The sequence below is a fragment of the Lichenostomus cassidix genome, chromosome 3, assembly GCF_008360975.1.
Source record: "Lichenostomus cassidix isolate B80296 chromosome 3, HeHo_3.0, whole genome shotgun sequence".
Classification (NCBI taxonomy): Eukaryota; Metazoa; Chordata; class Aves; order Passeriformes; family Meliphagidae; genus Lichenostomus; species Lichenostomus cassidix.
This window is the reverse complement of record NC_139483.1, coordinates 111,740,611-111,763,569: the sequence shown is the minus strand read 5'-3', so window position 1 is coordinate 111,763,569 and position 22,959 is coordinate 111,740,611. Positions and strand designations below refer to the sequence as shown.

The 22,959-nt window shown below is 53.3% G+C and overlaps 1 protein-coding gene across 2 annotated transcripts; it reads left to right on the top strand.

Annotated features, from left to right (window-relative positions):
• Positions 1–7,097: 7,097 nt before the first annotated feature.
• LOC146440515 (stathmin-4-like) lies at positions 7,098–17,010 on the top strand. 2 transcript variants are annotated; one of them, XM_085057208.1, is made up of 6 exons: positions 7,098–7,216; positions 11,890–11,947; positions 13,995–14,090; positions 15,355–15,560; positions 15,656–15,847; positions 16,827–17,010. In XM_085057208.1, the coding sequence occupies exons 1-6, from the start codon at positions 7,124–7,126 to the stop codon at positions 16,884–16,886; spliced, it is 705 nt and encodes a 234-aa protein (XP_084913334.1). In that variant the 5' UTR covers positions 7,098–7,123; the 3' UTR covers positions 16,887–17,010. The 2 variants fall into 2 exon arrangements, with proteins under 2 accessions (XP_084913334.1, XP_084913333.1); XM_085057207.1 differs by lacking the exon at positions 16,827–17,010 and adding an exon at positions 16,475–16,770.
• The last annotated feature ends 5,949 nt before the right edge of the window (positions 17,011–22,959 follow it).

Sequence of the window (22,959 nt, the reverse complement as noted above, 5' to 3'; positions counted from 1 at the left end):
TCCTTCCATCCATCCATCCATCCATCCCATCTCCATCTGCCCTCCTTCATGCCATCCATCTCCATCCTGTCCCACTGTCCCATCTCCATCATCTTTCCCTCCATTCTGTCTCCATCCATTCCCATCCTTCTCCATCCATCCCATCTCCCTCCATCCATCCCATCTCCTTCCATCCTCTCTCTATGCTGTCCATCTCCATCCTCTTTCCTTCCATCCACCTCCATCTGCTCTCCTTCATCCCATCCATCTCCATCCTCTCTCCCACTCCATCCCACCTCCACCCATTCCTGCTCCATCCATCCCTATCCTTTCTCCTCCATCCCATCTCTTTCCTTCCATCCATCCATCCATCCATCCCATCTCCATCCTTCCTCCATCCCCTCTCCCACCCTCCCTCCCTCATTCTGTCCCATCATTCCTCCTCCATCCCATCCCATCTCCATCCCATCCATCTCCATTCTCTCTCCATCCCATCCCATCCCATCCCATGTTCCTCCATCTCATCTCCATCCATTCTTCTCCATCCCATCTCCATCAATTCTTCTCCATTCCATCTCCATCCAACCCATCTCCATCCTATCTCCACACTCCTTCCCTCTATCCCATCTCCCTCCTTCCTTCCATCCCATCCCATCTCCATCCATTCCCACCTCCATCCCACCTCCATCTCATCTCCACACTCCTTCCCTCCATCCCATCTCCATCCCATCTCCATCCCATCTCCATCCCATCTCCATCCCATCTCCCTCCATCCATGCCATTTCCATCCCACTTCCATCCCACCTCCATCCCACCTCCATCCATCCCCACCTCCATCCAACCCATCTCCACACTCCTTCCCCCATTCCATCTCCATCCCATCTCCATCCATCCCATCTCCCACCATCCATGCCATCTACATCCCATCTCCGTGCCTTCTCCATCCCACCTCCATCCCATCTCCACATCCTCTCCATCCCGCTTCCCTCCATCTCCATCCATCCATCCATCCATCCATCCATCCATCCATCCCATCTCCACACTCCTTCCCTCCATCCCATCCCCATCCCATCCCCATCTCCATCTCCATCCCATCCCATCTCCATCCCATCTCCAACCCATCTCCAACCCATCTCCATCCCATCCCATCTCCATCCCATCTCCAACCCATCTCCATCCCATCCCATCTCCATCCCATCTCCATCCCATCTCCAACCCATCTCCAACCCATCTCCATCCCATCCCATCTCCATCCCATCTCCATCCCATCTCCATCTCCATCCCATCCCATCTCCATCCCATCTCCAACCCATCTCCAACCCATCTCCATCCCATCTCCATCCCATCCCATCTCCATCCCATCTCCATCCCATCTCCACACTCCTTCCCTCCATCCCACCTCCATCCCCATCTCCATCCCATCTCCATCCCATCCCCATCCCATCTCCACACTCCTTCCCTCCATCCCATCCCCATCCCATCCCCATCTCCATCTCCATCCCATCCCAACTCCATCCCATCTCCATCCCATCTCCATCCCATCTCCAACCCATCTCCATCCCATCCCATCTCCATCCCATCTCCATCCCATCTCCATCCCATCCCATCTCCATCCCATCTCCATCCCATCTCCATCCCATCTCCAACCCATCTCCAACCCATCTCCATCCCATCTCCATCCCACCTCCGTCCTTCCCATCTCCATCCCCACACTCCTTCCCTCCATCCCATCTCCATCCCATCTCCATCCCATCTCCATCCCATCTCCATCCCATCTCCATCCCATCTCCATCCCATCTCCATCCCATCTCCATCCCATCCCATCTCCATCCCATCTCCATCCCATCTCCATCCCATCCCATCTCCATCCCATCTCCATCCCATCTCCATCCCATCTCCAACCCATCTCCAACCCATCTCCATCCCATCCCATCTCCATCCATTCCCACCTCCATCCCACCTCCATCCCACCTCCATCTCATCTCCACACTCCTTCCCTCCATCCCATCCCCATCCCATCCCCATCTCCATCTCCATCCCATCCCATCTCCATCCCATCTCCATCCCATCTCCAACCCATCTCCAACCCATCTCCATCCCATCCCATCTCCATCCCATCTCCAACCCATCTCCATCCCATCCCATCTCCATCCCATCTCCATCCCATCTCCATCCCATCTCCATCCCATCTCCATCCCATCTCCATCCCATCTCCATCCCATCTCCCTCCCATCTCCATCTCCATCCCATCTCCATCCCATCCCATCTCCAACCCATCTCCATCCCATCTCCATCCCATCCCATCTCCATCCCATCTCCATCCCATCTCCCTCCCATCTCCATCTCCATCCCATCTCCATCCCATCCCATCTCCAACCCATCTCCATCCCATCTCCCTCCATCCCAAATCCCTCACCCCCAGATCCTGCACTGCCCGGAATTCCCCCCAATCTGGGAGGTGTTTGGGAATGTCAGGCCTGCAGTTTTCCCAGTTTTTCCTGGAATGCTGGAGGAGAAATGTGGGAGAAGCTCTGGGGAAGGGCAGGTGGGGGTTGGTGGGTTTCTCTGCTAGGTTTCCATCCCAAAATTTGGGATTTCTCCTGGGGCACAGCAGATCCCTGCAGGAGATTTTCTGAGCTCAACTCCTACAGAAGAAATGGGAAGAGTTCCACTGATTTTTTTTTTATTTTTATTTTTATTTATTTTTATTTTTATTTTTATTTTTATTTTGATTTTATTTTTACTATTTTAATTTTAATTTTTTTACTTTATTTTTAATTTTAATTTTAATTTTTTATTTTTTACTTATAATTTTAATTGCCATTTATTTCTGTTTCTACTTTCATTTTTTAAATTTAAATCCTGATTTTATTCATAACGTATTTCTATTTTTATATGCTTTTCAAAATTTGTGTATTTTTTAAGAATTTAAAATTAATACTTGTTTTTCTCCTGTTTTAAAATTATCGTTTTATTTTTTTAATTTATTTATTTTTATGGATTTTTATATCCATTTTTATTTTAAAAGTATTTTCATATTTTTTCTTTTTTTAATTAATTTTTAAAACATTTGTTTTAATATTTATTCTCTGTATTTTTATTTTTTAGCTTTATTTTTATTCTACATTAATTTTATTCAATTTATTTTTATATTTATTTCAAATTCATTTTACATTTATTTTCGTATTTATTTCATATAGTTCTTTATAATCTTTGGTATTTATTTATATTTATTTTATAGTTTTATATTTCTTTTACATTTTTCTGGTATTTATTTTTATATTTTTCTCGTATGTATTTTTAAAATTTTTCATATTTTTGCATGTATTTTAAATTTTTTTACATTTATTTTTGTCTTTAGTTTTAAAAATATTAATTTAACATCCTTTCCATTTTGTTGTACTTATTTCATATTTTTACATTTATTTAAAATTTATTTTATATCCATTCTTGTATTCCATTTTTAAAACATTTATTTAATATCTTTCCCATTTTGTTGCATTTATTTAATATTTATTTCAAATTTCAGATATTTATTTTTAAATTATTTCCCTTATCCTTTTCCCATTTATTTTTATCCATTTCCCCATATTTTCCCGATTTTCCCACCCTTACCCCAATTTCCAACACAAATCTCATCACTTAATTCCCTTTTATTCTCAAAATTCCCATTCCATTCCCCTGTGGATTCCATCCCGGGATTTCCCATCCCAGCATTTTGGGGGTGCGGGGGAAGATCGGCGCGTCCCCATTGGCTGCCGCCCAGCGATGATGTCATTTCTGACCAATCAGCGCTCGACACCGCGCTTTTGCCCCGCCCCGCCCCTCCTTATCGGTGTGCCCGGAGCATCCCAAGGATTTGGGGGATTTGGGGGATTTGGGATCCCCGGGGAGGTCCTCCGGGAGCCGCTGGAATTCCCAGAGATCATGGATCAGGGAACGGTTTGGGTGGGAAAAACCTTAAATCCCATAAATCCCATAAATCCCATTCCAATCCCGAATCCTCCCATGATCCCAGGTGGATCCAAACCCATCCCTGGACATTCCCAGGGATCCACGGAATTCCAGCCAGGAATTCCTTCCCAAAATCCCAACAGATCTCCCCTTTCCCAGCGGGAATCCATTCCCTGTTTCCCATCCCTTTTCCCAAATCTCTCCTGGAGACCCTTCAGGCTCGGGAACAGCTCGTCCACCCCAGAGATGATCCCACTGATCCCGGGAATGGTTTGGTGTGGATGGAAATGGGCTGACAGCTCCCTGGGAAATCCCAAATTCCCAATTTTCTTGAGCCTCCTTCAGTCGGGATCAGTTCCGCCGCTGGAATAATTCCCGGCGTTGGAGTGTCCGGGATTGAGGGGGACAATCCTTAGGGATGGTGGATACTGAGTATTCCCAGCTCCGGGAATGATCCCAAAAAACAGGGAGAGGGACACGGAGCCACCTCCCGGTGTCATTCCCAAATCCATGGCCACCAAGGCTGGGGGACAAGGAGGGGGTGGTGGCCGGAGCTGGGATCACGGGAAAGGCCTGAATTCCGGGAATCTCAAAGGAGCCGCCGGTGCCAGGCACGGCCGGGATGTCACCAGAGCCACTCAAGGGCTCTTTGTCCCCAGCTTGGACACTGGGATTTGACCCTTTCCTGGCCTCTGGAATGGGATTTGATCCTGATCCCAATCACTCTGCAGCTCCTTGAACATCCCATGGATTCCTCCCAATTCCCACCTGCCTGGAATGGGATCTGATCCCGATACCGATCCCTCTGCAGCTCCTTGAATAACCCATGGATTCCTCCCAATTCCCACCTGCCTGGAATGGGATCTGATCCCAATCCCGATCCTGATCCCTCTGCAGCTCCTTGAACATCCCGTGGGAATCCCAATTCCGCCTGCATGGAATGGGATCTGATCCCAATCCCGATCCCAATCCCAATCCCTCTGCAGCTCCATGCACATCCCATGGGAATCCCAATTCCCACCTCCCTGGAATGGGATCTGATCCCAATCCCACTCCCTCTGCAGCTCCTTGTGCATCCCATGGATTCTTCCCAATTCCCACCTGCCTGGAATTTTCCCAGCAGGGAAAGGATCCTGGGAGGGAATTCTTTGGGAATTCCAGCACGATGAGCTCCAGGTGTCACCCCATGGAATCATGGACTCATGGAATGGTTTGGAACCTCAAATCCCATCCATTCCCCCCCTGGGCCACCTTCCCCTATCCCAATTTTCTCCAACGTTTCTCCAGATTTCCCACATTATCCCAGATTTCTCCAAGCCTTATCCAACCTGGAATCAAACATTCCAGAGCCGGAATATTCGATGTCACCCCCAGATCATCCCGTCCTTCCCGACATCCTGCCCCAAACCCACCCTAAATCCCTTTTTTCCAGAAGGATCCGCGCTCCCAAAACCCTCCGTGCGTAACGGAGCAATCCGGAGCCTAAAAATACCGGGATGATCCCCAGAGGCGCCGGCCGTGTGACCGGCGGAAAATAGGCCGGGATGAGGCGGATTTGGGGAAGGAGAGCCGGAATTTGGGAAGGACTCGGCGCTCCGGAGGTGCCCTTGTTCCGCCCCGATTCCCTGGAGCTTCCACTCGCCCCGGGAATGACCCCAAAATTATTCTGGGATCTGGGACTCGGCCTGTCCCTGTCCCTGTCCCCATGGCCTGGATCGGGGAGGGAGGAGGACAAGGCGGGTGGGAATTTGGGGCTGGAATGGGTCAGGATGGGATTGGGGCTGGGAGGGTGGAGGGGACACCTCGGTGTCCCTCAGGATGGAGGGGACACCCCTTTGTCCCCCATATTTGGGGGGACACCCCATTGTCCCCCAGTCTTGGAGAGGACACCCCAGGATGGAGGGGACACCCCATTGTCCCCCATATTTGGGAGGACGCCCCATTGACCACCAGGATGGTCAGGTCACCCCATTGTCCCCATCTTGGAGATGTCACCCCATTGTCCCCCAGGATGAAGGGGACACCCCAACGTCCCCCATATTGGAGATGTCACCCCATTGTCCCCATCTTGGACATGTCACCCCGTTGTCCCCCAGGATGAAGGGGACACCCCAATGTCCCCCAGGATGGACAAGACACCCCATTGTCCCCGTGTAGGAGGTGTCATCCCATTATCCCTCAGGATGGAGATGTCACCCCATTGTCCCCCAGGATGGACAGGACACCCCACGATGAAGGGGACACCCCAATGTCCCCCATGTTGATGTCACCCCATTGTCCTTCAGGATGGACAGGCCATCCCAGGTTGGAGGTGACACCCTAACGTCCCCCATATTGATGTCACTCTGTTGTCCCTCAGGATGGACAGGTCACCCCGTTGTCCCCATCTTGGAGATGTCACCCCATTGTCCCTCAGGAGGGAGATGTCACCCCATTGTCCTCCATATCTGAGACATCACCCCACTGTCCCTCAGCATGGAGGGGACACCCCAGGATGGAGGTGACACCATAATGTCCTCCATATTGATGTCACCCCATTGTCCCCCACATCTGAGATGTCACCCCATTGTCCCCCAGGATGGACAGGACACCCCATTGTCCCCTAGGATGGAGGGGACACCCCAGGATAGAGGGGACACCCCACTGTCCCCCATCTTGGAGATGTCACCCCGTTGTCTTCCATATTGATGTCACCCCATTGTCCCCCCACCCCCGAAATGCCACCCCATTGTCCCTCACGATGGACAGCTCACCCCATTGCCCCCCACATTTGAGATGTCACCCCACTGTCCCCCAGGACGGACAGGACACCCCATTGTCCCCCACACTGACGTCACCCCACCGCCGCCATCTTGGAGATGTCACCCCACAGTCCCCAAATTTGGGAACACCCCACTGTCCCTGCGATGGGACATTCGCCCCAGCCCCCCCCACCCCCTCCGTGTCCCTTTGTCACTCTTTGTCACCTCTCCGGATCCATCCCTTCCTCCCCATCGCCCTTCCCAATCCATCACCCCAAAATCCCCTTTTCCGGCCCAAATCCCCTTTCCCATCCCTTCATTTTTCCATCCATCCTTTTTTTCCCCCCCATCCCTTTTTTTTCCCAAAATAGCTGCGGGCTGTGACGTCACCGGGCGGGGCCCTCATCCGCACGGGCTCCCGACCAATCGGCGGGCTCGGCGATGATGTCATGGGGGGCGCTGGGGACCCCCCGCCCGGGATGCTCCAAAGCCGCGTTAAAGGAGCCGGCGGAGAGCCCAGAGCAGCGCGACCACCGCCGCGGGTGAGTCCGGGGGGCTCCCGAACGGTTCCTCGGGAATTTTTTGGGGAATTTCGGCCTGTTGGGCTCGCGGCGGGAGGGTCTGGATGGATTTGGGGGGGTTGGATGGATGGGATTGGGGGTTTTTTAGGGTGGAAAAGGGTTTGGGGTGAGGGGGTTTTGCCCTGGATGGCGCGGTGGGCTCGGGGACCCTCCTTTTGTCCTCCCCAGGTGTCCCTGTCGCTTTTGGGGTGCTCGTCCCGCTCTTCCCGGGGCGTTTTCCAGCCTTTATCCCGATCCTGCTGGAGAATCCCCCCGCCTGATCTTCATCCCCATCCTCATCATCATCCCAATCCTCATCCTCATCCCAATCCTCATCCTCATCCTCATCCTCATCCTCATCCTCATCCTCATCCTCATCATCATCTTTATCCTCATCCCAATCCTCATCCTCATCCTCATCCTCATCCTCACCCCAATCCTCATCTTCATCCTCATCCTCACCCTCATCCTCATCCTCATCCTCATCTTCATCCCCATCCTCGTCCTCATCCTCGGCTGCCGCCCCAAATTTGGGGTGGGGGGGCTCAGCATCCTCCGGGGGCTCTGCGCCCCCAGCATTCCCAGCATTCCCAGGATTTTCCCTGGGATCCGCATCCCCGGGATTCTGGGGGGACTCCCCACCTCCCCAATATCCTCGGGGACCCCCATTCCAGGGATTCGCACCCCCCGAAATCCCGGGATTCTGCACCTCTAGCATTCCTGGGGGATCCACAGCCCCCCAAAATCCCGGGATTCTGCACCCCCAGAATCATTCCTGGGTGATCAACATCCCCCCAAAATCCCGGGATTCTGCACCCCCTGAATTCCTAGTGGATCCACATCCCCCAAAATCCCGGGATTCTGCACCCCCACCATTCCTGGGAGATCCACATCCCCCAAAATCCCGGGATTCTGCACCTCTAGCATTCCTAGTGGATCCACATCCCCCGAAATCCCGGGATTCTGCTCCCCTAGCATTCCCAGTGGATCCACATCCCCCCGAAATCCCGGGATTCTGCACCCCGAGCATTCCTGGTGGATCCACATCCCCCAAAATCCCGGGATTCTGCACCCCTAACATTCCTGGGGATCCACATCCCCCAAAATCCCGGGATTTTGGCTCCTCCCGCATCCCTCGGTGATCCACATCCCCCAAAATCCCGGGATTCTGCACCCCCACCATTCCTGGGGATCCACATCCCCCAAAATCCCGGGATTTCGCCCCTCCTCGGGGCTCCCAAATTCCCGGGCTGGACCTTCTCCTTTTGCATTCCCACAATCCCGACCCCCCCCAGATTTTTGGGAGACCCCCACCCGATTATCCCGGGATAAACCCTCAGCATTCCCGGGATTCTGCACCCCCCGCATCCCTGGGGGGATCTGCGCTGCCCCACCCAGAGCCCCCCAAAATTCGGGAGAGGAGCCCCGCCCCAGAGCAGGACCCGAATTCCTGCTGGAATTCCAATTCCAGCAGCCGCTGGGATTTTTTTATTCCCGGGAAAGGGGAAAAAAGGGAGGGAGGGAGGGAGAAGGCGCTGCCATCCCGCTTTTTCCCATCCCTCTGGAGCTTCCAGGGATGGAATGGGAAGAGTCCCCACCCCACCCCCTTCCCATCCCTCCATCCCCTCCTTCCACCGCCCCGTGCTTTTTCCAGGGAAAAAAAAAAAAATGGGAAATTGGGGGGGCGGGGTTGTCTTGGAATCCCTTGGAATTCAGGGTGGGAAAAGGGATTGCAGCCTTTTTTGGGGGAGGTGGATTGGGATCCTTCTCCCTGCCACGTGCGCCTGGCTGGGAATGGGGTTGAGTGGTTGGGAATGGGATCGCGTGGTCAGGAATAGGATCATCTCGCCTGGAATAGGATCGCGTGGTCGAGATTGGGATCGCGTGGTCGGGATGGGGATAATCTCACCGGGAATAGGATCGCGTGGTCGGGAATGGGATAATCTCGCCGGGAATAGGATCGCGTGGTCGGGAATGGGATAATCTCACCAGGAATGGGATCGCGTGGTCGGGATTGGGATCGCGTGGTCAGGATTGGGATAATCTCACCAGGAATAGGATCGCGTGGTCAGGAATAGGATAATCTCGCCGGGAATAGGATCGCGTGGTCAGGAATAGGATCATCTCGCCTGGAATAGGATCGCGTGGTCGGGATTGGGATCATCTCGCCCAGAATAGGATCGCGTAGTCGGGATTGGGATCGTATGGTCAGGATTGGGATCATCTCACCAGGAATAGGATCGCGTGGTCGGGAATGGGATAATCTCGCCGGGAATAGGATCGCGTGGTCGGGATTGGGATCGTGTGGTCAGGATTGGGATCATCTCACCAGGAATGGGATCGCGTGGTTGGGATTGGGATCGCGTGGTCAGGATTGGGATCGTTCCCCAGGGAATGGGATTTGGGGGTGACAGCGACAAATCCCCAACCCCACCCCGCTCCCACAGGGAATAGGGCAGGGAGGGAATTCCCTCCCCCAAAAACCGGGAAAAGCGAATTCACCCGGGCGGTAACGGGGCTGGACCACTCCCCTCCCTCCCTGCTTCCCAGCCGTATCCATGGGGATGAAATCCCATTTTCCATGGGCTGCTGGGCGATCCCGGCGTTTTATCCTGCGGGAGCGCCACGTGAGGTCTGGGGAATGGCGCCGTGGAATTTTCCCGGGGAAAAGCAGGATTTGGGGTGGGAATGCCGAGAGCGGGGAGGCAGGAGAGAGGGAATCGCTTCCAGCAGGGTTATCCATGCTCCAGGAGCATCCCGACCATTCCGGGGGCACCTGGAATGTGGGGTGGCGATCCCGGCGGGATATTCCCAATTTTTCTCCCTGTTCCCAGCCCCAGCGACCCCTGGAAGCTGCTGGTGGCTATTTTTGGGATCGCGGCGGCGGATCCCAGCAGGGCTGCGGGATGAGGGTTGGGAATTCTCGGGAGGGGTGGGGCGTGGCGCAGCCCTGGAACGCTCATTCCCTGGGGACCTGCAGGGATTGAAGGATCCCCGTTTCGAGGAAGGGATTTCGGCATCGAAATCCCGGAATTATCCAAAATCCCGCCTCATTCCGTGCTTTGGTGCGGCTGGGAAGGGAATTTCTGCCCGGAATGGCAGCTGAAAACCCCTGGGAATATGGAACAGCCCGGATTATCCCGGTTTTCTCAATTCCCCGTTCCCAATCCTCCGCCCACCGAGCCTCGGGGGTGGGTGGAGGTCCTGGGAATGATCCCACACCCACGGAGACCCCGGGAAGGATCCCGGTGGGATGGGGGAGAGGGTCCTGGAGAGGCAGGAAGGGGAATGGGAATCTCGGGACACGGGTGGGGGGAATTGGAGGGGAATTTGGGAAAAGCAGGAGCTGGGGGGATCCAGGTGTGGCCAGGTGTGAATCCCGGCACGTGTTCTCCCACGTGTGGGTTGGGAATGTGGAGCTGGGAAGGGCTGAGTGTGCCGGGAACATCCCATGGGATGTGTCAGTCATCTGGGGGTGTGTCCATCATACCCCATCCCATCATCCCAGTGAATTCCCATCCCATCCCATCATCCCGGTGTGTTCCCATTATAACCCATCATTCCAGTGTATTCCTATCCCATATCCCATATCCCATATCCCATATCCCATATCCCATATCCCATATCCCATATCCCATATCCCATATCCCATCCCATATCCCATCCCATCCATCCCATCATTCCAGTTTATTCCCACTATCCCAGTGTGTTCCCATCCTGTTATCCCAGTGTGTTCCCATCCCATCCCATTATCCCATCCCATATCCCATATCCCATATCCCGTATACCGTATCCCATATCCCATATCCCATATCCCATATCCCATATCCTATATCCCATATCCCATATCCCGTATCCCATATCCCATATCCCATCCCATTATCCCATCCCACCAGTCTGTTCCCATCCCATCCCATCATCCCAGTGTGTTCTGATCCCATCCCATTATCCCATCATTCGAGTTTATTCCCACCATCCCAGTGTGTTCCCATTCTGCTATCCCAGTGTGTTGCTATCCCAGTGTGTTACCATCCCATTATCCCATCCAACTATCCCATCCCATCCCATCCCATCCCATCCCATCCCATCCCATCCCATTATCCCATCCTATTATCCCATCCCATCCCATTTTCCCATCCCATCCCATCATCCCAGTGTGTTCCAATCCCATCATCCCATTATCCCATCCCATCATTCCAGTTTATTCCCACCATCCCAGGGTGTTCCCATCCTGTTATCTCAATGTGTTCCCATCCCATTATCCCATCCCCTTATCCCATATCCCATTATCCCATCCTATCCCATCCCATCCCATCCCATCCAATCCCATTCCATCATTCCAGTTTGTTCCCATCCTGTTATCCCAGTGTGTTCCCATCCCATCCCATTATCCCATTATCCCATTATCCCATCCCATCATTCCAGTTTGTTCTCATCATCCCAGTGTGTTCCCATCCTGTTATCCCAGTGTGTTCCCATCCCATCCCATCATCCCGTCCCATCATCCCATCCCATTATCCCATCCCATCTCCCATATCCCATCTCCCATATCCCATCTCCCATATCCCATCTCCCATATCCCATCTCCCATATCCCATCCCAGTGTATTCCCATTCCCAGGACTCCACCACTGACCCAATCCCTTCCCTCCACAGGCCCCAGGATCACTTTTCCTGCAGAATTCCAAGGATTTCCTCACCATGACTCTGGCCGGTACGACATCCCCACCCTGCCACCCCAAACTGGGGCAGATCCCAAACCGGGGCTGATCCCTGCCCCGGAATGCTCCCGGCATCCCGGTGGTGACAAATCCCGGGACAATCCCGAGCGACTCCCGTTTTCCCTTTGCACATCTGGATCCTCACCTCATCCTGCCTGGAACATCTGGGGCTGGGCTCCATCCCGATCCCACTCGTTCCCTGGGATGTGGGAGTTCTCTTATCCCTCTGATCCCAAACCCAAACCTTCCCTGGCATGGAGAAACCCCTTAATCTCTCTGATCCCAATCCCATCCCTTCCCGGGAATGTGGAAGTTCTCCCACCCCTTTTATCCCAATCCCAAAACTTCCTTGGCATGGAACAACCCACCCATCCCTTTTTCCTCAATCCCATTCCTTCCCTGGCACATGGAATTCCTCCCATCCCTCTGATCCCAAAGCCACCCTTTTGCTGGCATGGAGAAACCCCCTCATCCCTCTGATCCCAATCCCAAATCTTCCCTGGCATGCAGAAGTTCCCCCACCCCTCTGATCCCAATCCCACCCATTCCCTGGTGTGGAGAAACCCCCTCATCATCCCTTTTATCCCAATCCCACCTCTTTCCTGGCATGGAGAAACCCTCCCATCCCTCTGATCCCAATCCCAAACCTTCCCTGGAATGTAGGAGTTCCTCCACCCCTTTGATCCCAATCCCAAAACTTTCCTGCCATGGAGAAACCCCTTAATACCTCTGATCCCAATCCCACCCCTTTCCTGTCACCCGGAGCCCACTCTGATCCCAATCCCAAACCTTCCCTGGCAATGGAGAAACTCCCTCATCTTTCTGATCCCAATCCCTCCCCTTCCCTGTCACCCAGAGCTCCCTCTGATCCCAATGCCACCCCTTCCCTCTGATCCTAATCCCAAACCTTCCCTCTGATCCCAATCCTATCCATTCCCCATCAACCAGAGCCCACTCTGATCCCAATCCCACCCCTTCCCTGACACCCGGATCCCCTCTGATCCCAATCCCAAACCTTCCCTGGCATGGAGAAACTCCCTAATCCCTCTGATCCCAATCCCTCCCCTTCCCTGTCACCCAGAGCTCCCTCTGATCCCAATCCCACCCCTTCCCTCTGATCCCAATCCTATCCATTCCCCATCACCCAGAGCCCCCTTTGATCCCAATCCCAAACCTTCCCTGGCATGGAGAAACTCCCTCATCCCTCTGATCCCAATCCCAAACCTTCCCCATCACCCAGAGCCCCCTCTGATCCCAATGCCACCCCTTCCCTCTGATCCCAATCCCACCTCTTCCTCTGATCCCAATCCCACCCCTTCCCTCTGATCCCAATCCCTCCCTTTCCTGTCACCCAGAGCACCCTCTGATCCCAATCCCAAACCTTCCCTGGCAATGGAGAAACTCCCTCATCCCTCTGATCCCAATCCCAAACCTTCCCCGTCACCCAGAGCCCCCTCTGATCCCAATCCCACCTCTCCCCTCTGATCCTAATCCCAAACCTTCCCTCTGATCGCAATCCTATCCATTCCCCATCACCCAGACCCCACTCTGATCCCAATCCCATCCCTTCCCTGACACCCGGATCCCCTCTGATCCCAATTCCACCCCTTCCTCTGATCCCAATCCCACCTCTCCCCTCTGATCCCAATCCCACCTCTTCCTCTGATCCCAATCCTATCCATTCCCCATCACCCAGAGCCCACTCTGATCCCAATCCCACTCCTTCCCTCTGATCCCAATCCCACCCCTTCCCTCTGATCCCAATCCCACCCCTTCCCTCTGATCCCAATCCCTCCCTTTCCCCATCACCCAGAGCACCCTCTGATCCCAATCCCAAACCTTCCCTGGCATGGAGAAACTCCCTCATCCCTCTGATCCCAATCCCAAACCTTCCCTGTCACCCAGAGCCCCCTCTGATCCCAATCCCACCTCTCCCCTCTGATCCCAATCCCACTTCTCCCCTCTGATCCCAATCCCACCTCTTCCTCTGATCCCAATCCCACCTCTTCCTCTGATCCCAACCCCGACGTCTCTTCCCAGCCTACAAGGAGAAGATGAAGGAGCTGCCCCTGGTCTCCCTGTTCTGCTCCTGTTTCCTGTCGGATCCCCTCAACAAGACCAACTACACCTATGAAGGTGGGACATCCTTCCCGATCCCACCGGGAATTCCAGGAATTCCTCCCTCAGCATGACTGGGGTCACCCTTGAACCGAGGATGGTGCTTCCAGGATTTTCTGGGAATTCAGCAGGATGGGTTGGGATCTGGAGGGGCTTGGGCTGACTCAGCCTCTCAGCTTTCCCAAATATTCCAAGATTTGCCCCATAGATGGGTTGGGATCCAGAGGGTCTCCAGCAGCCCTTCATCCTTTCATCCCATATCCTCATTTTTCGGGGCCAGGTGATTCTGGACATGGAAGAGTATTGGGGGCTTCTCCAGGTTATCCAGGGGGATCTACACCGGAAAAGGGATCACATTCCCATTCCCAATTCCCAAAGCGGAGATGGAGAGACAGGGACATTCCCAACCCTCAGCTTTCCCAAATATTCCCAGCTTGGCCCCATGGATGTGCTGGGATCCAGAGGGTTTCCAGAAGCCCTTTATCCCTTCATCCCATATCCATATTTTTCCACACCGGGTGATTCTGGACATGGAAGAGCCTTGGGGCTCCTCCAGGTTATCCGGGGGGATCTACACCGGAAAAGGGATCACATTCCCATTCCCAATTCCCAAAGCAGGGAGGGATGGAAAGAAAGGGACATTCCCAACCCTCATCTCTCCCAAATATTCCCAGATTGGCCCCACAGATGTGTTGGGATCCAGAGGGTCTCCAGCAGCCCTTCATCCTTTCATCCCATAGCCTCATTTTTCGGGGCCAGGTGATTCTGGACATGGAAGAGTCTTGGGGGCTCCTCCAGGTTATCCAGGGGGATCTACACTGGAAAAGGGATCACATTCCCATTCCCAATTCCCAAAGCAAGGAGAGATGGAGAGATGGGGACATTCCCAACCCTCACCTCTCCCAAAATTCCCCATCTCCACCCCATCCGTGGGAATCCCAGAGTTCCCACCCCAAAGCAGGGAGGGATGGAGAGATGAGGACATTCCCAAACTTCACCTCTCCCAAAATTCCCCATCTCCACCCCAACCATGGGAATCCCAGAGTTCCCACCCCAAAGCAGGGAGGGGTGCAGAGATGAGGACATTCCCAGCCCTCACCTCTCCCAAAAATCCCCATCTCCACCCCATCCATAGGAATCCCGGAGTTCCCACCCCACCACATCCCTGAACCCCAGGGATGCGTTTAGGAAAAATCTGGGTGGAACTCACAGATACTGGGAAAGACAGAATTCCAGGGTGGGAATTCCCATCGCCCATTCCATGCCCGTTTTTCCCGCCCAGACACGGTGGACCTGACCTGGTGCGTCATCTCCGACATGGAGGTGATCGAGCTCAACAAGCGCACCTCGGGCCAATCCTTCGAGGTCATCCTGAAGCCCCCGTCCTTCGACGGAATCCCGGAATTCAACGCCTCCCTGCCCCGGCGCCGCGACCCTTCCCTGGAGGAGATCCAGAAGAAGCTGGAAGCGGCGGAGGAGAGGAGAAAGGTGGGTGCGACTCCCGGAAAATTCCCATTTTTTGGGTGTCGCTGGGCTTGGGAAGAGGTGGCTTTATCCCGGGAATGTCCCCGCGGTGTCCCCAGTACCAGGAGGCGGAGCTGCTGAAGCACCTGGCGGAAAAGCGGGAACACGAGCGGGAAGTGATCCAGAAGGCCATCGAGGAGAACAACAACTTCATCAAGATGGCCAAGGAGAAGCTGGCGCAGAAGATGGAATCCAACAAGGAGAACCGCGAGGCCCACCTGGCGGCCATGTTGGAGCGCCTCCAGGAGAAGGTGAGGGCCAGGAAATGAGGGATTGGGATCCGTTGGGATATTTGGGATACTGGTGGGGTGGATTCCCTTCCCATCGGAGTGTGGCATCCCACTGGGATGGAGATCCTGCCTGGATGGATCCATAGGCTCGGGAGAGGTCGGAGAGTTGGGATCTGGGTCTTGTCCATGGACAAGCAAAGCCCTTCTTTTCCCCATGTCCCACCGTGATTGGACACAGAATCCCAGGAATTGTAAAATCCCAGGAATTGTAGAATCCCAGGAACCATAGAATCCCAGGAATCACAGAATCCCAGGAATCACAGAATCCCGGGATGGTTGGGTTGGAAGGGACTTTAGGATCATCCAGTTCCACGCCCAGCACCTTCCACTATCCCAGGTTGCTCCAAGCCCTGTCCAAACTTTCCCTGGACTATCCCAGGTTGCTCCAAGCCCTGTCCAACCTTTCCCTGGACACCTCCAGGGATCCAGGAGCAACCACAGCCTCTCTGGGAATTCCATCCCAGCCACATCCCTGACACTCCCCTCGTCCTTTTCCCACCTCCGGGCTGGCGGATTTTCCCGAGGTCCCTTCCCGTGGATCCGGGAGCCATTCCCACCCTTCCAGCCCTCTTCTCTCTCCCGAATCAGGTCTGTTCCCAACCTCCGCACGGAAAATCCCACCCTCACCACCTCCAGCTCCCTCCAAAACATCCGGAGCCCGCCCGGTGCCCTTCTCCGAGCGCCTCCGTTGGGGCAGAGGCGGAGAGCGCCAGATAAGGCCGGAAAATCCCAGCTAACCCCAGCTCCATGGGGCTTCCCGGGCCGGTTGACGTCTCCCTCGTAGCCAGAGGGCGAGGACAAAGTGTCCCTCGGGATGAACCTCGTGCCTTCAACCCCTCCGGAGCCGCTGTCCGCAGGGATCCCGGAATCCTGGAATCCGGCTAACGCGTGTGTCCCCCTTCCCTTCCTCCCTCCCTTCCCCTCCTTCCCGATCCCACAGGACAAACATGCGGAGGAGGTGAGGAAAAACAAGGAGCTCAAGGAAGAGGCCTCCAGGTAAAGAGGCGCTGCAGGGACTGACAGCTCCGGGGAGGTGCCGGAGGCTTCCGCAGCTCCAGGTCGGAATGGTGTGGGAATGGTGGACGTTCCTCTGCTTTCTTTGTTCGTGGATGTGACGAGTTGAGGGGGTGAAGCCATCGGAGTCGTCGTCGTTCCGGGGAGGGTGGGGAGGGAAGGGATGAGGGGCGGGATTCGGGAATACCGCCAGCCAGCTCCGGAAAGGGACAGCCCAGGGCTGAGGAGGTGATCCGCGGGAGGAATCCCGGGAATACGGAGCGGGTGGGGAGGGAATTGTGGGGAAATGTGCGTCGTGTGTGACTTTCGTTTGGTGCTGGGCAGGCGGGGCGGGCAGGAATCCCTCCGGAGTCTTCTCCAGCCAATCCCATCCCATCCGTGGGCTGCGGCATCTCGTGGTGTCCCTCCCTCTTTTATTCCCGCCTGGATTTGGGGTATTTTCCCAGATCTGGTGTTTTTTTTGCCCCTCCGGCACTGTTTTGGGAAGGGGGAGAAGTATCCCCCATTGGAGGGGCTCAGGGAGTGAAATTCCCTCTCTCCAAAGGTTTTTTTCCGGCTGTTGGAGGTACCCATGATCCTTCCCAAGGGTGACAGTGGAAAGCCCCATGAATTCCCAAAAAAAAAAGCTTTTTGTAAGAACCTCCCAAAAAAATAACCCCGGTGGGAATTTCTGGATGAAATCCCCCTTTTCCAGCTGGAAAACCTGGAGATGGAGCAGCAGGAGAAACCAGGATGGGGCTGTGGAGACCATGATGGAAGGAATGGAGGGAAAATTCGGGAAAAAGGCGGAGAGCCGGAGGTGGGATGGAACCCTGCGGAGAGCAGGGAAAAATATCCATGGGGAATTCCCTTGGGAACAGCGGGGAGGTTGGAAATTCCCCCAAAATCCCAGGAGGTGTTTTTTTGGGAGCCATTCCTGGGACTCTTTGCCTCCAGGAAGGGTGGGAGAAGGAAGGTCGGCTTTTCCAGGGGGTGGGAATTCCCTCCATTCCCAGTTGCCATCCGGAATTCCAACCCGGATGCCAACAGAGGGTTTGGTCTCCGCTATGTCCGGATAGGACATTCCGAGCTCTGATCCGGGTCTGGTGGGAATCACGGCTCTTTCCCAGAGCCCCGGGAGAATCCTGGGAAGGGGGAAAAAAATGGGATTAGGGATGGATTGTGGCGCGAGCTGTCCTTTTTTTGTACACAACGGATGTAAATAAAACTGCCTTGGCCTTTCCTTTGGTTTCCATGATCCCTGCGGTGCTTCCCGTGTGGTTTTTTTTGGGATTGGGGCATTCCGGGGTCGGGAAAAGGACGGGAGGGAGGGAATTCAGGCGTTTTCCTACCCTTCCCCAAAATCTGGGTGGGATTGGAAATTTGGGAGCTCCAAGCTCATTCCATGAAGTTTTCCCATCCCAGACCCGGAGCAGGGAGATGAATCCCAACTCCACCCGTGGTCTGGGAAGGGAGGAAGCTGGGAGGGAGCTGGATGAGGCTGGATAATCCATCAGCAGATCCATGGAATTTCCAATGGCAAAGAATTCCTCGGGGCCAGGAGGAAATCCTGGGAATTCTTGCTCCAGCTCCAAGGAGGACATGATTGGAAAATTCCTCTCCCATCTTTGCTCTGCCGGAAAAACGGAACCAAAATTTAGGAGCAGAATTCCCAAAGTTCCAAAATGTCCATTCCTCCTGATCTAATCCTCTCCAGTGTGGGATGAGGAGATCCCAATCCTGGGGATCTTTGAGGACAGTGATTCCCACTGGTGTGGGATCAGACAAATCCAGGGAAAGGATTGGGATTTCCCTATGGATGCAGCAGGGATTCCCACGGTGTCCAGGTGGATCCAAAGGGATTGGGACAAACAGGACATGGATCCAAGATGGGAGGAGAAAGCTCAAGATGAGGGAAGATCCACGGATCCCGAAAAACCTGGGATAGCAGGAGGTGTCCCTGCCCATGGAATGGGATGAGATTTGAGGTCACTTCCCATCAAAACCATTCCATGATTCCATGATTTTCCCGCTCCATCCTGAGGAACAAGGAATTGGGGAATCATTTTTCTCCCACTGATGCCTCCCACGATCCCAGGTGGATCCAAATCCATCTGGGAATTCCCAGGGATCCAGGAATATCTGGGAATTCCAGCCCAGCCGGGAATTCCTTCCCAAATCCCAAGCAAGCTCCCCTTTCCCAGGGAATTCCCTCCATTCCCAGCTCTCCCAGCCTGAGGTTGGATCCATCCTGGGAAGGAATTTCGGGATCGAGGAGCTTCCCTGGGAATCTCGGCACTCCAGCAAGGATCTCCCTGCCCTTTGCCATCCCCGAATTCCAGCAAAATCCCTCTGGATGGATTCCGAGTGTCCTTGAGCCCAGAATTCCAGAATGGTTTTGGATCCATGGAGCTTCAATCCCATCCCATTCCCACATTTTCCACGATCTCAGAGGATCCAAATCCACCCTCGGACATTCCCAGGGATCCAGGGACAGCCACAGCTTCCTGGGAATTCCAGCCCAGCCAGCAATTCCTTCCCAAATCCCAAAAAAATCTCCCCATTCCCCAATTCCCATTCCTTTTCCCAAATCCCTCTCCAGCTCTCCTGGAGCCCCTGGAAAGCTCTGGAAGGAGCTCCGAGCATTCCCTGGATTTATCCCCAATCCAAGACTCGAATAACAGGGAGGAATTTGCCCCTGGGATAAAAACTGTGGGCAAGGAAGGATGGAAGAATGAACTCCAGACCAGCCGTGTGAAATTCCCAAAGTTTGGGAATCACCGAGTTTAATAACGTGGGAAAGGAAATGGTGGATCAATAAAATTAATGGGATAATTCATTAATTAGGCTGTTGCTTATTAAGTGATTAATTAATCCCTTAGCAGGGGATTGATCATCCAGGAGGAATCATGGAATTTTGGTCGGCGATCCAACGGGAATGTCAACTCCAAGACATCCAGGAAATTCTTGGGAATATCCTTGGGAAACTTCCAAGGAAAACCAAAAGCCAAAAAGTGTTGGTTTATTTTCCTGGAATGTTTCCTTTGTTGGATGCTTGGAAGGCAACTTGTCCATGGATTTATCCATAAAAAAATTGACATTCCAGGGAAAACAGAGTCCGGAATAGTCTAGAAGGATCCACCAGGAGAGCACCAAGCAGGAAGGGATAAATCCGATTTTCCCTCCTCAGAAAACAGGGAATGGGGGAACACGTCATTTAATTAAATATTAATTAAATTAATTAAACATTCATCACCAAACAAAGGAATGGCGGAGCAGAATCCCAGCTTTCAGTCAGAATCCCGGGAAAAGGCAAAGCCAGGGAAAAAGGAGGATCTCCGACTGAAACTACCAATGGGAAATTGAAATTCATTCCTAAAATTAATGAAATCAGTTCTAATTAACCAGAGTAAGGCAGTGAAAAAATGGATTTGAAATCCTGTCTGATCATCCCTGATCCCTTTTTCAGATGGATGGAAAATCCATCCGGAATCCTTTGCCGGAGAAAGGGCGGGAAGGTGAAAACGGAAGGAGAAATGGGAAACTTCCCGGAGTTTTTTCGCTTCTGAACTTTTCCCTTTGGAATATCGTTATTCCCGACGGTTGATATCCAGGCGTGGAACACAATCCCTGATGGAAAAGGGGAGGATAATTCCAGCCCTTCCTCCAGTTTTCCCATGATTCCATCCCCAGGAATGCACATTGGATCTCCCGGCTTCCCTCAGAGGCAATTCCGTGCATCCCCGTGGTGGAGGATCTTTGGGATCTTCGGAAACGGGATGGAATTCTTACGGAATGAGAGTTGAGTCGGAATCCATCACATCCCATGTGGAAAACTCCCCCAGGATCTCTTCCATCAGGAAATTTCGTTGGGTTGGTGGCTATGGATCTCCACACGGATCAGCTCGGAGCTGATTCCCATCATCCGGAAAACCGGATTTAATTTGGGAATTCTCTTCCCAGGAATCACCTCAGCATTCCCAGGAGAGCTCCCATCGCCCAACCCCTCACTGGAGAGCTCGGAAAATTCCCAATTTTGGATCAAATCCCACAAAATCCAACAGCAGCAGTTGCTCCTCCCAGAATCCGTATTCCAGCTCCATTCCCAGCCCTACATTCCCAAAATTCCAGGAATCACCTCCACATTCCCAGGAGAGCTATTCCCACCACCCAATCCCTCACTGGAGAGCTCAGAAAATTCCCAGTTTTGGGTCAATTCCCACAAAATCCAACAGTGGCAGTTTGCTTCTCCCAGAATCAGTTTTCCAGCTCCATTCCCAACATTCCAGGAATCACCTCCACATTCCCAGGAGAGCTATTCCCACCGTCCAACCCCTCACTGGAGAGCTCGGAAAATTCCCAGTTTTGGATCAATTTCCCCAAAATCCAATGGCGGCGGTTTGCTCCTCCCAGAATCCGTATTCCAGCGCCATTCCCAGCCCTACATTCCTAACATTCCAGGAATCACCTCCACATTCCCAGGAGAGCTATTCCCACCGCCCAACCCCTCACTGGAGAGCTCGGAAAATTCCCAGATTTGGATCAATTCCCACAAAATCCAACAGCGGCGGTTTGCTCCTCCCAGAAACAGTTTTCCAGCACCATTCCCAAAATTCCAGGAATCACCTCCACATTCCCAGGAGAGCTATTCCCACCATCCAATCCCTCATTGCAGTGCTCGGAAAATTCCCAGTTTTGGGTCAATTCCCACAAAATCCAATGGTGGCGGTTTGGCCCTCCCAGAAAGTTTTCCAGCTCCATTCCCAGCCCTACATTCCCAAAATTCCAGGAATCACCTCGGCATTCCCAGGAGAGCTATTCCCACCATCCAACTCCTCACTGGAGAGCTCGGAAAATTCCCAGTTTTGGATCAATTCCCCCAAAATCCAACAGTGGCAGTTTGCTTCTCCCAGAATCAGTTTTCCAGCTCCATTCCCAACATTCCAGGAATCACCTCCACATTCCCAGGAGAGCTATTCCCACCGTCCAACCCCTCACTGGAGAGCTCGGAAAATTCCCAGTTTTGGATCAATTTCCCCAAAATCCAATGGCGGCGGTTTGCTCCTCCCAGAATCCGTATTCCAGCGCCATTCCCAGCCCTACATTCCTAACATTCCAGGAATCACCTCCACATTCCCAGGAGAGCTATTCCCACCGCCCAACCCCTCACTGGAGAGCTCGGAAAATTCCCAGTTTTGGGTCAATTCCCACAAAATCCAACAGCGGCGGTTTGCTCCTCCCAGAAACAGTTTTCCAGCACCATTCCCAAAATTCCAGGAATCACCTCCACATTCCCAGGAGAGCTATTCCCACCATCCAATCCCTCATTGCAGTGCTCGGAAAATTCCCAGTTTTGGGTCAATTCCCACAAAATCCAATGGTGGCGGTTTGGCCCTCCCAGAAAGTTTTCCAGCTCCATTCCCAGCCCTACATTCCCAAAATTCCAGGAATCACCTCGGCATTCCCAGGAGAGCTATTCCCACCATCCAACTCCTCACTGGAGAGCTCGGAAAATTCCCAGTTTTGGATCAATTCCCCCAAAATCCAACAGCGGCAGTTTGCTCCTCCCAGAATCAGTTTTCCAGCACCATTCCCAATATTCCAGGAATCACCTCCACATTCCCAGGAGAGCTATTCCCACCGTCCAACCCCTCACTGGAGAGCTCAGAAAATTCCCAGTTTTGGATCAATTCCCACAAAATCCAACAGCGGCGGTTTGCTCCTCCTGGAATCCGTATTCCAGCGCCATTCCCAGCCCTACATTCCCAAAATTCCAGGAATCACCTCCACATTCCCAGGAGAGCTATTCCCACTGCCCAACCATTGGAGAGCTCAGAAAATTCCCAGATTTGGATCAATTCCCACAAAATCCAACAGCAGCGGTTTGCTCCTCCCAGAAACAGTTTTCCAGCTCCATTCCCAACATTCCAGGAATCACCTCGGCATTCCCAGGAGAGCTATTCCCACCATCCAATCCCTCATTGCAGTGCTCGGAAAATTCCCAGTTTTGGGTCAATTCCCACAAAATCCAATGGTGGCGGTTTGGCCCTCCCAGAAAGTTTTCCAGCTCCATTCCCAGC

Excerpts from the sequence above, each read along its gene's own strand:
- LOC146440515 (XM_085057207.1), top strand. The coding sequence starts at position 7,124 with ATGGGGGGCGCTGGGGACCCCCCGCCCGGGATGCTCCAAAGCCGCGTT. Across the intron at positions 14,091-15,354 it reads GACCAACTACACCTATGAAG|ACACGGTGGACCTGACCTGG; the intron begins GTGGGACATCCT and ends TTTCCCGCCCAG. Across the intron at positions 15,561-15,655 it reads CGGCGGAGGAGAGGAGAAAG|TACCAGGAGGCGGAGCTGCT; the intron begins GTGGGTGCGACT and ends CGGTGTCCCCAG.